The 13,411-nt window shown below is 36.2% G+C and overlaps 1 protein-coding gene across 2 annotated transcripts in view; it reads right to left on the bottom strand.

Annotated features, from left to right (window-relative positions):
• Positions 1-433: 433 nt before the first annotated feature.
• The window catches only part of TES (testin LIM domain protein), a 47,725-nt gene continuing 34,747 nt past the window's right edge, over positions 434-13,411 (bottom strand). For both annotated transcript variants that reach the window (XM_025929798.2, XM_025929799.2), the window contains exons 3-7: positions 10,958-11,210; positions 9,489-9,824; positions 8,013-8,228; positions 7,431-7,589; positions 434-1,727 (exon numbers count right to left, since the gene is read on the bottom strand). In XM_025929798.2, the coding sequence (XP_025785583.1) occupies positions 1,539-1,727; positions 7,431-7,589; positions 8,013-8,228; positions 9,489-9,824; positions 10,958-11,210 (1,153 nt within the window). In that variant the 3' untranslated portion in view covers positions 434-1,538. The remainder of the gene's footprint in view (positions 1,728-7,430; positions 7,590-8,012; positions 8,229-9,488; positions 9,825-10,957; positions 11,211-13,411) is intronic.

Raw genomic sequence — 13,411 nt, forward strand, 5'->3', positions numbered from 1 at the left:
TCCACTAATACCAGAAAGAATTAATCCCCCACTATTCCACACTTGCTTCCTTTTTCACATTAGGTTGCCATAAAGAATTGTTAGAAAACCAAAAAACAATTCAAGTATAAGACTAATATTTATGGGATTCATCTTCAAAGCAGATAGCTTAACTTCAGTGAAACTTCAGTGAAAATGACTTTCCTTTTCTGAAACAGAAAACTCTTGCATGAATTGAAAACCAACTTAAATGCCTTGATTTATTTAAAACTTTCCCTTCTCCATCATGAAAAGCCTAGTTTCTGTCTTGTCAGAAACAGCCTTTATTTTTGTATGAGGTTTTATCCATGGAGACAACGCCCCCTGCTGTGACAAGTGCTTAATTGCAAAAGTATTTTCCTTTTTTTTTTTTTTTTTTTTGCTCTCAGAAAGGCTATTAAGACTAAAGGTACAATTGTTGAAGTGAAAATGACTTTATTTTGAATATACATATCATTCATTCAGTTTCATTTTTATATTGCATAGCCTTGTATGGAAGTATATAGGGAAAAATAAACAGAAATATCTAGGCATGGAAGTATACAGTCAAAGAAGACATTCAATACATATCCTTGAACAGGCTTAGTAGCGTTGTAGGACAGTATCCATTAGAAAAGAATGGGTTCATGCAAAAAATCTATCCAAACAATGGTAGGCAAGTGCAATCAGTACAAGTTATAGTTTTTTGGGTACAAAAAGTATACATGTTCTTTGGATTGAAAACATAATATAAATGAATGGCTTGGCTTTTATGTCTAAGCCAAAAATCATCTATAGAAGATGTGTGGATGTCACATGTGACAATAATGTGCTTAAGGCTACAGACAGAGGTCACCAGCTGACCAAGAGAATGCTGAGAGGTAGGACAAGTAAAAAAAGAAGAAAAAAAAAAGAAAAGAAAAGAAAGAAAAATAAAAAGAAAAATAAATGCAATAAAACCACCTCTGCCTAAATTAGAAAATAGCAAAGGCATTAAAATGATAACAGCTCTCCATACTATGCTGCATTTCTATTTTCTGTCAAAACAATTCACTGTGAATCACTACAAAGTTCAGTGAATAAGATAAGGCAACAAATGTAAAGCCTTGGCATTAGGGCAAGTTTAATTTCCTTTCATTTTACACAGGAGGGGGGAAAAGAATACAGAACTAGAAAATGCGCATCTTTCCATTCAACAACACTAATTTTTAAATGTTCATATATACTGTGTTTGGCACAAGAGGGATAGGCACATGAAGATTAATTAAATCTCAAGCTTCCACCTCCAAGATTTTACATATGGAAAGCTAAGCAAAGATAACAGTTCTTTACTGTTTTAAAAATCAAATGCTTAAGCAGGTTTTAAAAATTGAGATGAAAAATATGATAAGGAAAAACAGCAAAGAAAGATACTGAACAAAATCTCCTGGTTTCCTTTACAGTTCCTTTTTTTCCCGTTTATTTTTTCCAAATTGCATTTTACAGCAGAAATGCAGACCACTTAGGATAGCTATGGCTCAATATTGCTTGGTGCTTTCCTCTTAAGACATCATCTTCTTACACTCCACTGAACAGAAAACCATCCCTTCTACTGGCATGAACTTCTGCCCGATGAGACACTTGCTGCAGCAGGAACACAAAAAGCACTCTGTGGACGCATGCCAGCTGAAGTTGTTATAGGTCACTCGCTGCACTTCAGGATCAATGGCATTGTGGCACCCTTGACAAACCTGTTAAGTCAATTACACAAATAAGAGAAGAGGATGAGAGATCAAACTGTGATGGTAACATTGTCATGTAGGAACAAACAACACATTTCTTTCAGATGGTAAATTTAACTGAGAATGGCCACCTCAAGAATATACAGCTGAGAGTGACCTTCTGGTTAACCTTTTTAGCCAACTTAATTGGGGTCTAAATGTAGAGCACTGTGAGGAATAACAGGTGAAGGCCAAAAGGTGATTTGATGCTTGTAAGATATCCCATGATGTTTGAAGCAGAAAGTCTCGATGGCAAGTTTCAAAGCAGTTTCCTTTCAGCGTATTCTACTAGACTGCATCTTAGTAATTATAAAAAAAAGTTTACGATTTTTCCTATAATACCAAATGCTGGTGAAGATGTGGAACAACAGGAACTCTCATTCATTACTGGTGGGAATGCGAAATGTATAGCTACTCTGGGAGATAGTTTAACAGTTTCTTAGAAAACTAAACCTACTTTTATCATAAAATCTAAAATTGTGCTCCATGGTATTTATCTAAAGGAGTTGAAAACTTAGACCCACAAAAACCTGCACATGGATGTTTATAGGATCTTTGTTCATAATTGCCAAAATTTGAAGCAACCAAGATTTCTTTTGGTAGGTGAAGGGATAAATACACTGTGGTACATCCAGACAATGGACTATTAACCAGTACTGAAAAGATATGAGGTATCAAACCATGAAAAACATGGAGGAATAAATGCATATTGCTGAGTGAAAGAAGCCAATCTAAAAAAGCAACATACTGTATGATTCCACCTGTATGACATTTGGCAAAGGTAAAACTATGGAGAAAATAAGAAGATTGTGGTTGCCAGGGGTGGGATAGGGAGGTGGGAGACAAGAACAGGTAGAACACAGAGGACTTTTAGGTCAGTGAAAACATTCTCGATGATATTATAATGATGGATGTGTGTCATTCGCCTGTTCTACACATTTGTCCAAACCCACAGAATATACAACACCAGGAATGAACCCTGAGGTAAACTATGGACTTTGGGTGATTATGATATGTCAATGTAGATTCATCCTTGGTAAAAAATGTAGCATTCAGGTGAGTGATGTTGATAATGACTGATGTTATATATGTTTGAGCACAGGGGTTACACAGGAAGTTGCTGGGTCTTCCTCTCACTTATGTTTTAAAACTAAAACTGCTCTTAAAAAAATAGTCTTAAAAAAAGATTTTTCCTCACTCTTTAAAGCTTTGAAGTAGTAATTTCACTAGCTTTACCTCTGACACATGAGATTATTAACACCACTAATTTCTAGACAGTATGAAATGAAAATCATGTTCAAGGTAATTAAGGACTCAATTAAAAATACTGACAGTGTTTGAGAATAATTAGTTTGCACTAAAAATATAACTTGTAGTTAACTGGTTTCTGTTCTAAGTCATAATTTATGTATAATCTAATATTGTAAAACATTAATACTTACATTCTTTGTACCATTCAGTGTATGTTATGTACAAATAAATATATGGCATACATGCACATTCACACCCAGACACATACATAATTTTCTCCTTTAGCTGAGCATGTATATGAAGAAAATACATGAACAACCCTCAGTATTATAGGAGAAAACAAAACTACCCTATTAAGACCTCCAAAACACTAGACAGACCATAGGCCTTGTTTATGCATGTTCTGAATGAATGTGACCATCTAAAGGTTTTGTTTTAAGTATTTTTATAACAAGTGAAGAAAGGAACGAATTGTCCTGCATTACATAAAAATGTCTAATCTTCCACACCTTTGGTTTCTTAATGTCTGTCAGGAATCACTGAGAGCTGAAGGTAGGTCATTTAACCTTACCCTCCTTACTTAGGAGACCTTAAAATGTGGCTACTGTTCAGTAGGGAAACTGGTTTAGGGTATGATGTGAGACCTTGTTACAAATATCCACTTCGAACATGCAATATACCTTCCATACTTTATAGAGCTACACGGCTTCTAATTACAGAGACTATAGCAGCTTAATTCACAGGTTATGTCAACCTAGTGTTTCCTGAGAAGCAAGGGAGAGATTCTCTCTCCATGGTCAATACACTCTTCCTGAATACAACAAAAAGAGTGTTTTAATTACAAATGCACTCTTAATTTGTAGCTGTACCAGGCAAGCAGTTGCTTATGCAAATATTCCTATCTTGTAGCTTTCTATTTAGACTGTAGTTCTATGTAGTTTTTATGTTTCATATTAATTTTTCAATATTTTAAGCGCGCTTGTATAAAACAGAAGCGTGTCACACTCAATTTTTTTTAATCCCTTGCTTTTAGACCAAGACATACCTTTATTTCATTCCTCTAATAATACTTGTGGATCTTTTTATAATCTTTTAAAACTCATGTTGATTTTAGAATTTTTTTATATTTATTTTGAAAGAGAGAGAGAGAGAGAGCGTGAGTCGGGAAGGGACAGAGAGAGAGGGAGAGAGAGAATCCCAAGAAGGCTTAGCATCATCAGAGCAGAACTTGATGCGGGGCTCGATCCCATGAACTGTGAGATCATGACCTGAGCTGAAACCAAGAGTTGGACGCTGAACCCAACTGAGCCACCCAGACGCCCCTTTCATTTGTGATTTTCAAAAAGAGATAACTACTATTCAATTATATGTAAAATTGACGGAATTATTTAGATTAAAAAAAATGAACTATACACTGAATGGTATAGGAATTTAGGGTTAGTGGTTTCGTATAATTTAGTTTTGCTAATAATTTGTCATTCATCCCGAAGTCTGACATTTAGTCCCAGCTAAGGTCTACTGCTCCTAATTTTTCATAAATCTGAAAGTTGCCTAGGCCTCATTGAGGGTCTGGGGATTATGGAAACAATCAGGGGATAATGTGTTTTTCACTTTCTGCTTGGCATTTGATTTTTCTGGGTTCTTAAACCTCTGATATTTCAATTAGTTCTTATATCCTTAAATTTCTCCTACTTCTTTTAGTTTATTTATACACAATGTGAAAAAGCTAATGACACTGGTTGTAATGGGCTCTCTGGCGGGAGGTTCCTGTGAGATCTCAGAGATTGAATTCAGGGGATGGCCATTTGAGACCAGAATTCCAGAGACCATGCAGAGACAAACTAGGTGTATTTCCCATTACCCTCTTTCCAAGTTAATTTTTATCTCAGAAATGCCCTGTTTTGAGTTCAGCTCTTGCCTTCAGGTTTATACATAATTTGTTTGTTTGTTTGAAGATTAAAAGATCTTAGCAGACTGATGCTCTGAACTAGATAATCTTCAAAATTTTACACCATTTAGTATGTGGCATGGGTAGCTCTTTTTGCCATGTGCTGGCTTGTTCAGGCAATGGAGAGAAATGCTCATTTTACTTTTAGACAAAGGGCAGCAGTGCATCTTACTGAGAAAGTACACTTTCTAAAAGAAATCACACCAGGGGCGCCTGGGTGGCACAGTCGGTTAAGCGTCCGACTTCAGCCGGGTCACGATCTCGCGGTCTGTGAGTTCGAGCCCCGCGTCAGGCTCTGGGCTGATGGCTCAGAGCCTGGAGCCTGTTTCCGATTCTGTGTCTCCCTCTCTCTCTGCCCCTCCCCCGTTCATGCTCTGTCTCTCTCTGTCCCAAAAATAAATAAACGTTGAAAAAAAAAATTTAAAAAAAAAAAAAAAAAAAAAAAAAAAAAAAAAAGAAATCACACCATATTGTAAAGCTAAATAATTTAGACTCTCTCTCTTTTAATAATATCTGTGGTTATTCCTCTCTGTTGGTTAGTTACAATATAATGAAGAGAAACTTCTAACAGTTAAATAAAGCAGCTTCATCTATTTAAAGCTTTATTCAGTAAATATTTATTGAGTATCTACTATGCTGTTCTAGTGTTGGAAGTACAAAACAAAGCAAACAAAATTTCTGCCCCCATGGGTTCTGCATCCTAGTCCTTGAGACCAAGGTCACACAACCCTACAATAAAATACATATTATGGTAACCCTTTCTTTTCCTTTAGAGAAACTGTAGGAACAAAATTCAGAGAAGCAGTTTTTAGCTAAATTATGTACCAGGCCACATGGTGATTCATTATCTTTTCCCCAAGTACAATGAGGGTCCCTGTTGATCCCAAAGATAATGAGAAATATTAGAACACAAATCAGTCACTCAAACATTTCCTAAGGGCAGACATTAAGGACATGGAAATAAACAGGCAAGCTCTATCCACCAGCTACTTAGAGTCTAGGGGAGGAGACAGATAGGTGGTATTAATTACATACAGATGTGACTCATGGGAACACAGAGAGGCATTGTGGCCAGAGAAAAGGGGTGGAGCTTGGGGCAAAAAATCAAGAAAGGTGTTCTAAAAAAAGTTAAGCCTATATCAATTCTGGGGGAATATACAAGCATGTCAGGTAAAATAGGGAATAGGAAGGAGGGTGGATCAGACAAAGGAATTAGTATGAATAGAAGACCAAGAACAGTGTATAAACTAGAAAATGAGTAACTTTGTGTTAGATAACTAGTAGAAGAGGCTGGGCAGGCAAGAAAGGGCTAGATCTGTTAAGAAAAGGCTTGATGATTACGTTTGCATTTCAGAAAGATTATCTTCCATCATAACAGAAGGTGGCTTTGCACAAGGTGAAGAATGGAAGTGGGGAGACCAAATTCGAGGTCACTACAATAATCCGAATGACAAAAAATAAAGGTCTGATGTTGAGTAGTTGTAACTGTGAGGATCTGAGATTTACTGATAAGGCAGAATTGACAGAAAATGATGCACTATACTCGGGAATGTATAAAGGTTGAAAATTTTGGCACTGGCATCAAAACTAGTTACTTTATTTTCCGTAGTATCACACTCCTGGAATGATATAAATATTTCATTCTATTCTTTTATGCTTTACTTGATAGCTCATGGGAGTCTTTAGCTAGTACATATTTTCCTGCTTATAAAGAAGTAAATGTCTATCATTTTAATACTGCTGGATTAAAGGGTTTACCATATATGGTCAATTTTCTTTATATACTCTTTATCTAAATTACTTATCTCTTGGCCATCATGCAATAGCAGCTCTGTGTAAGCAGGGTAGAGCTAAGAAAAAATATATATTTATTTTTTATGTATTTTTATATTATATTTTATAAATATATTTATATTTTAAGTATATTTATCATTAAATATTTGAATGTTTGGCCGATGCAAATAAATCTAAACACACAGGTCAAATTTTGTTATACTAAATCAATTTGCAATGAGGGTTTAAGAACTAGGCATTGTACAATCTCCAGGTTAAAAATAAAAAATGAAGCCTTAGTGGGGGGCTTTAGGAACATGAACAGAAATCATAAACACTCAAATACAGCTAAGGAATATGAACAGCCCCTAAAAATATTAATGTAAATGACTCTGATCTATATGATGAGAATCAATCAATCTCATTCCCATTAAAGAACTATTTTTTAGTGGGGATTTGATTACTAAGTAGTGCTTATAATCTACAGAATATACTGTACAGATAGAAATCTTGAGGTAGCTCACAGTGAATGTATGTATTGTTTTTGAATTACCTGAAATTTAACACCCTGTGGTAGGGATTACATGTTTCCTATTTAAGGATATTACCATCTGTTTCTCATTTGTGAGAGGGTCAAATAAAGGCATAATGTAAAGTCCTAAAGCAGGTCAAGGCGACCATATGCCTAGAATGCTCCTTACCACAGCATGATTCTTCACATAGCAGGGCTTACACACGGGCTTGTCATTGACCATCACGTATATTTCCCCAGCTAGGATGTTGTCACAGTCAAAGCAGCAGAAGTGTTTCAAATGCCAATTTTGGTTTTCTGCCTGGGTGTACTCATTGCTGAATATTAACTGAAAAGAGGGCAAAAATAAGATGAATCATATATTTTCCTTTTTGGTACAAACGACAACGCCAGGTTCTTTAGATCAATAAAGGTTTTAGATCCACACATAATATCAACCTACTTTCCTGGGCCCAAAGTCTAAAAATAACCTAAAGCTTACACTCGGCTTATTATTTAGTTTAGCACAAATCAATCTTTTTTGTTTCTAGACGGTCTTTCATTAGTCAACACAATTAACACGGTCACTCAGAATGACTGAAGTTAAAAGATTTTCTTTTCCACTCATCTCCTCTCCTCTGCATGTAAATAAAGCAACTGATGCTTGGTTAATTCATGTCACCTTTCTGCTAAGGATGGCCTTGTTAGATGATAAGGGGACTCTATGGAGGTACAAGAAGTAGCCTGCCTGCGGTGGCCACAGAGAACATACCTCATCACAGCCGGCACATCGTGGTTTCTCACTGTCACAGTAATGTCTGCCACAGTATAGCTTCCCATTCTTCCAGAAATAAATCATGTCGACCAGGAGTTCCTGGCAGGCACTGCAGACGAAACAAGCCGGGTGCCACAGTTTATCATAGCCGGCTCTTTCAGCGTAGATGGCTGGGTCACCCTCCTTCATACTCAGTTTGCAGCAGTAGCAGGACTGAAAGGGAAGCCATCCAAAACAATGTGGTCATCGTAACCTGGGCATTTCTCATCATCAGTTTACCAGGAATTCGGAGAAAAAATTTACAAGAGAGATGATTTCTACTAACATTAGTAATTTGTCCATGGAGACAACCAGGTGTTCTTACTTCCAGGAAGTGGGCTCCCTTGGCTTCCTCCAGTCTCTTCAAACCTAATTTTTGTGCCCTGCTGGTAACAGAGCACTGTTTCCTTAATTAAAGTCACTTACAGAAAAGGGCTAACAGTAACTTTCACCACAATTTTTAAGGGGTTCTCTCAAAATGGTTACCTTAGAGCTTATTATTACCTTTTCTTGCTAAGCCTTATTGGTTGGATCTATGGGAAATATATTACAGTAAGTTTGGCTCTTACTTTTTGTTCATCTGTATCATAATTCTCTTCTACTTTCAAGGCATAAAAAAAGACTTCAATTTCTCTAAGAGATTTTTTAAAAATATGATTGACTATATAGTTGACCCTTGGACAACACAGGGGTTAGGGGTGCTGACTCCCCAATGCAGTAAAAAATCCATGAATAACTTTCTTTTCCACATATAAATTTTGACTTCCTCAAAACTTAACTACTAATAGTCTACTGTTGACTGGAAGCCTTACCAATAACATAAATGGTCCATTAACACATATTTTGTATGTTATATGTATTATGTAATGTATTCTTACAATAAACTAAACTAGAAAAAAGAAATTATTAAGAAAATCCTATGGAAGAGAAAATACATTTATAGTACTATATTGTATTAATTAAAAAAATCTGTGATAAGTGGACATGCACAGTTCAAGCCCATTTTTCAGGGTCAACTGTATACTCACATAAATTTAAATTTGAATTTTAGGCATGTTCTCACAAACAAAACTGAGTTAACCAAAGCATATATTATTCTTGTTTGTGGGAAGAGATAAACAATTAACACCAAAATTATGTTTAGAAATAGATTCTATATTAGTATGTCATATTCCAGCATGACACCAATGCTAACTACCATGTACACATACAACTCCCAATTATCCTTGGCAACAGATAATCAGAAAACCTCGCTTTAGACAGAGGTTTCCAACATGATGATTTGCTAAAATAAACCTAAACTGAATTTTAATTTATTTCCTTCACCTACCCTTTTGGAAAACAGAGGAATGGCTCCTCAAAAAAAATGTTCAAAGAAAGGGCAATAACCAGTAAATACACCAATTGAGCCAACGGTGTGACCTCTCTACTTACATACTGAGTTCTTTTGTGTTCGGCCGATTTGCCCTCCATGGCCCCCACTGCTGCCGTGGTGCTTCTGTCCCCTCCAGGGAGGAGCATTCTGTTGGGGCCTTGCGTGTCCATCTCACGGGGAAGTTTGACATCTCCTACTCCCAGAGCCTCACTCTTATATTTCTTCACAAACTGTTCCATCTCCTTCACCTCTTTGGGAGACAACTCATGGCACTTTGAAGGGTCTTGATCGTGTGCAGGGAGCTGCTTTGCCAGCTGCTTCTTTCGGTACTGTGCCCCCTCTGAGCCTGCCACGGGCTGCTTCTCCTTCGGCAGCATCTGCATGTATTGCCTGGCCTGAGCCACAACGAGACCAGTGTTAACTGGGAGATGGTCTGGCCATTAGACAAGCAATATTTTATAATACACATCAGAAGCGAGTTATTTAAGAAAGAAAAGTGTTTTATCCATTTGTAACAGTCTTCGTAATATAAATATGTTGAGATGAAAACACATTCAAAAAAGGTACAGCAAATAGATTTAGTTCAGTAAAAAGAAACACATTTTTCTCCATGATATGAAAGCTTTTTTTCAGCTTATAAAAGATTTTGCTTACTAATGTCTACTTGAGCTAAATATACAAATGTATATTTGCAAGAGAACATAAATTTTTAGAAGGCACGTTTAGATGTTTAGAATGGCCTGTATAGATCAACAGTGTTTTCACCATTATAAAAAATATTATCGGGGCGCCTGGGTGGCGCAGTCGGTTGGGCGTCCGACTTCAGCCAGGTCACGATCTCGCGGTCCGTGAGTTCGAGCCCCGCGTCAGGCTCTGGGCTGATGGCTCAGAGCCTGGAGCCTGTTTCCGATTCTGTGTCTCCCTCTCTCTCTGCCCCTCCCCCGTTCATGCTCTGTCTCTCTCTGTCCCAAAAATAAATAAACGTTGAAAAAAAAAAAAAAAAATTTAAAAAAAAAAAAAAAAATATTATCACAAGGTTCACTTGAATGATTTTAACTAATTTTCTTAAAAGACTTCCAAATGTCATATTTAGTTGTTATTAACAGTAAAGGGAGTTTGACACAAAATTGCCCTTTTTTGGCCTTACATAGTAAAATATACTGTTTAACATTGTTTCATTCTAAAAAAAATGACAGAAAATTCTATTCTTTACATATTCTTCGCTATCTTAAGAGAAATCTTCTCAAGAGTAAGCTAGAAGTTACTAGATTTATACAAAACATCTGTTTTCATCTAATTATTAAGAATGTCAGACCATTCGCTCAAAAAGATTAACATATCTAAGTAGTCAAGAAATTCTATGAAGTATCTAATCTTAGTTTTAAAAAACCAATAGCAGTTGGAAGTCAAAGTAACAAGAACCCCAGAAAAATAATGGACTTGGGGTTGATTAGCTCACTAAAGGACTGCCCTAAATAAGTAGCCTCAGAACTTTAACAAAGAGATGGCCCTTCCCCTTATTATTTACCAATGCCTGATTCTGGACAGGAGGAGCCCACTCGTAGGTAACTGTATTGATGGAGACATTCTTCTTGGCAGCAACTGGATTGGTCAGTATCATAACATTGCGTTTATACATGGGAATTCCATCTGTTTTTAGCTTGGCAATCAGGGTGGTATATTTGGTGTCTTCAAAAAGTTTTCCCACTTTTCGATCCTCTTCATTGCTCAAGAGGACGTCATGCTCTTCTTGGCCACACTTGCAGTTACGACATATTTTTCTATAAGTTTGGAGATAAGTAAGCAATAACTAATTATACCTAATCAATAAGTAAATATACTCAAATATTTATAGTTTATAAAATACTTTTATATGCATTCCATATAATGGTACAGAAAGGCAAGCCACTGGGTGGGGATTCTAAGTACCTATCCATAAATTTAAGCAAGGAAACATAAAAATGTACCTTCACTTTATAAAACCTTAAAAAGTTAGGTTTTGATTAAGTGTATGCTCAAGGGGGCATGTCTGAACATTCCTCATTTTCTTAAATAGATAAGTAAATAAAATCACCAAAACACTATCATAGAAAGAGGTTTCATATTTTATTGCATGGTAACATTTATTTCATAGTCATTACCCAAGTTTTTTGTTTTTTTGTTTTTTTTTTAAGTGAGAGGGAGGCTGATATAACTCTTCTGATTAAGGACTATTATCCTAGATTTAGCTTTAGCTTTCCTCATTTCCTTTCCTGTCCCCTTTCTATTTCCTTTCCTCTCCTTTTTCATTTCCTATTTCCTTTTTCCTTTCTCTTTCTTTCCTTTCCTTTCTTTTACTTCTTCAAACACTCAGTGACCACTTACTATGTGCTTTCTTATGTATAAAAAAAAAGATAAATGAAAGTCTCTGGACTTTTCAAGAAATGAAATGAAAGATACCACTAAATGAAAGACACCACTCCCCTTCCCCAATCTGGTCTAGCAGGTAATCATTCTTTAATGCAACATATATGAGTGTCCATGTGCTAAACAATGTACTTTATTGATATGCCCTATTACTGCATTTGTGATAGGAAAGAAAAGTACAAGGCACTTTGAGAGGGTATAATTTTGACTTGGAACTGGTGAGAAAAGGACTCCATAAAAACAAATTCCATAAGAAAGTAATATATTTAGGTTGAGGTCTGAAGGATGTATAAAACAAGCATGAAATATGTTTGTGTGTGTGTGTGTGTGTGTGTGTGTGTGTGTGTGTGTGTGTGTATTTGAGATGGGGTAAAGAAAGAAGAAGAAAAGCCTCCAAATATTGAGTAGAAAGAGTATTTGTGGTGGTCCTGAATTAGGAAAGAGCTTGTGCCCTTAGGTCCCATGGTCTGAGAGGGCTGGTATGATTGCAGTGAGGTAAATAAATGGGGAGTGACAAGGTTGGAGAGGTAGGCAGGCATGAGATCATGCAGGGACTTGTAGGATACATTAAAGAATTTGGCTTTCACTCTAAGAATAAGCAGGAGGCATTGAAGGCTTTTAGGTAATGGATAACACAATTAGATCTGTAATACTTATAATATGGAAAATGGGTTAGGGGTAGACATAATTGGAAGTAGGGAGACCAATTAACATGTCAGTGGTGCATCCGGTTTGCAATGGCATGGTTCTAAGTAACAGGGACTACTTCACAAGTGGAATTTACATCTTGGATGGTTATTGTTGTAGTCTACATAAGATGTGTTATAGCTTGGACTAGAGTATTTAACAGTGCAGATTAAAAAAAAAAAAGTAACAGATTTAAGATCTCCTTGAATGTAAAACTGACTAAACTTTGTGGTTCATTTGGATGTAGTGATGGTAAAGGGAAGGCCCAGTCTGTCAAAAAATGAACCCAGGTTTCCAAGATGAGTAAGCTAGTAGAAGAAATGTAACTTATTAAGACAATAAATGTAAAAGAAGAATAGATCTTAGGTATTAGGGGAAGATTGATGAAAGTCCTCCAAAATTCAACTACTGAAAAGTTTGAAATGCCTATGAAACAGTATAAAGGTATCAAGTAGATTGTAGGATATAGAGATCTAGTGTTAAAAACTGTAGCCTGGTAGAAAATATAAATTTGGGAATCAGGGTACGACACATTTGCATATAAGTTGAATAGATCACTGTCATCTCCTGGGCAAGAATAGAGGGAAAAGGTAGAGGACTGGAGGAAGGAAGGAGTCTGGCAAAGAAGCAGAAGCTGGAGAAGGTGACAGAGGAAAATAGTGAAGTAGAGAGACTTTGTGGTGTTAAAAACCTAAGCTGGAAGTAAATATAGGGCAAAAAGAATATATAAATCAGAGGGAGGAGGTGAGAGTTTTAAAAGCCATTCGAATATTCTTACATTGTTCAGGAAGATATTGAAGATGTAGATTAACATGAGATGTTGTTAAAGCATGTGTTTTAAACTATCTAGAAAACTAAAGAAGGAAATACTACATATAATTTCAAACAT

The sequence above is a fragment of the Puma concolor genome, chromosome A2 (assembly GCF_028749965.1).
Source record: "Puma concolor isolate L17-30 chromosome A2, mPumCon1.1.hap2, whole genome shotgun sequence".
Lineage (NCBI taxonomy): Eukaryota > Metazoa > Chordata > Mammalia > Carnivora > Felidae > Puma > Puma concolor.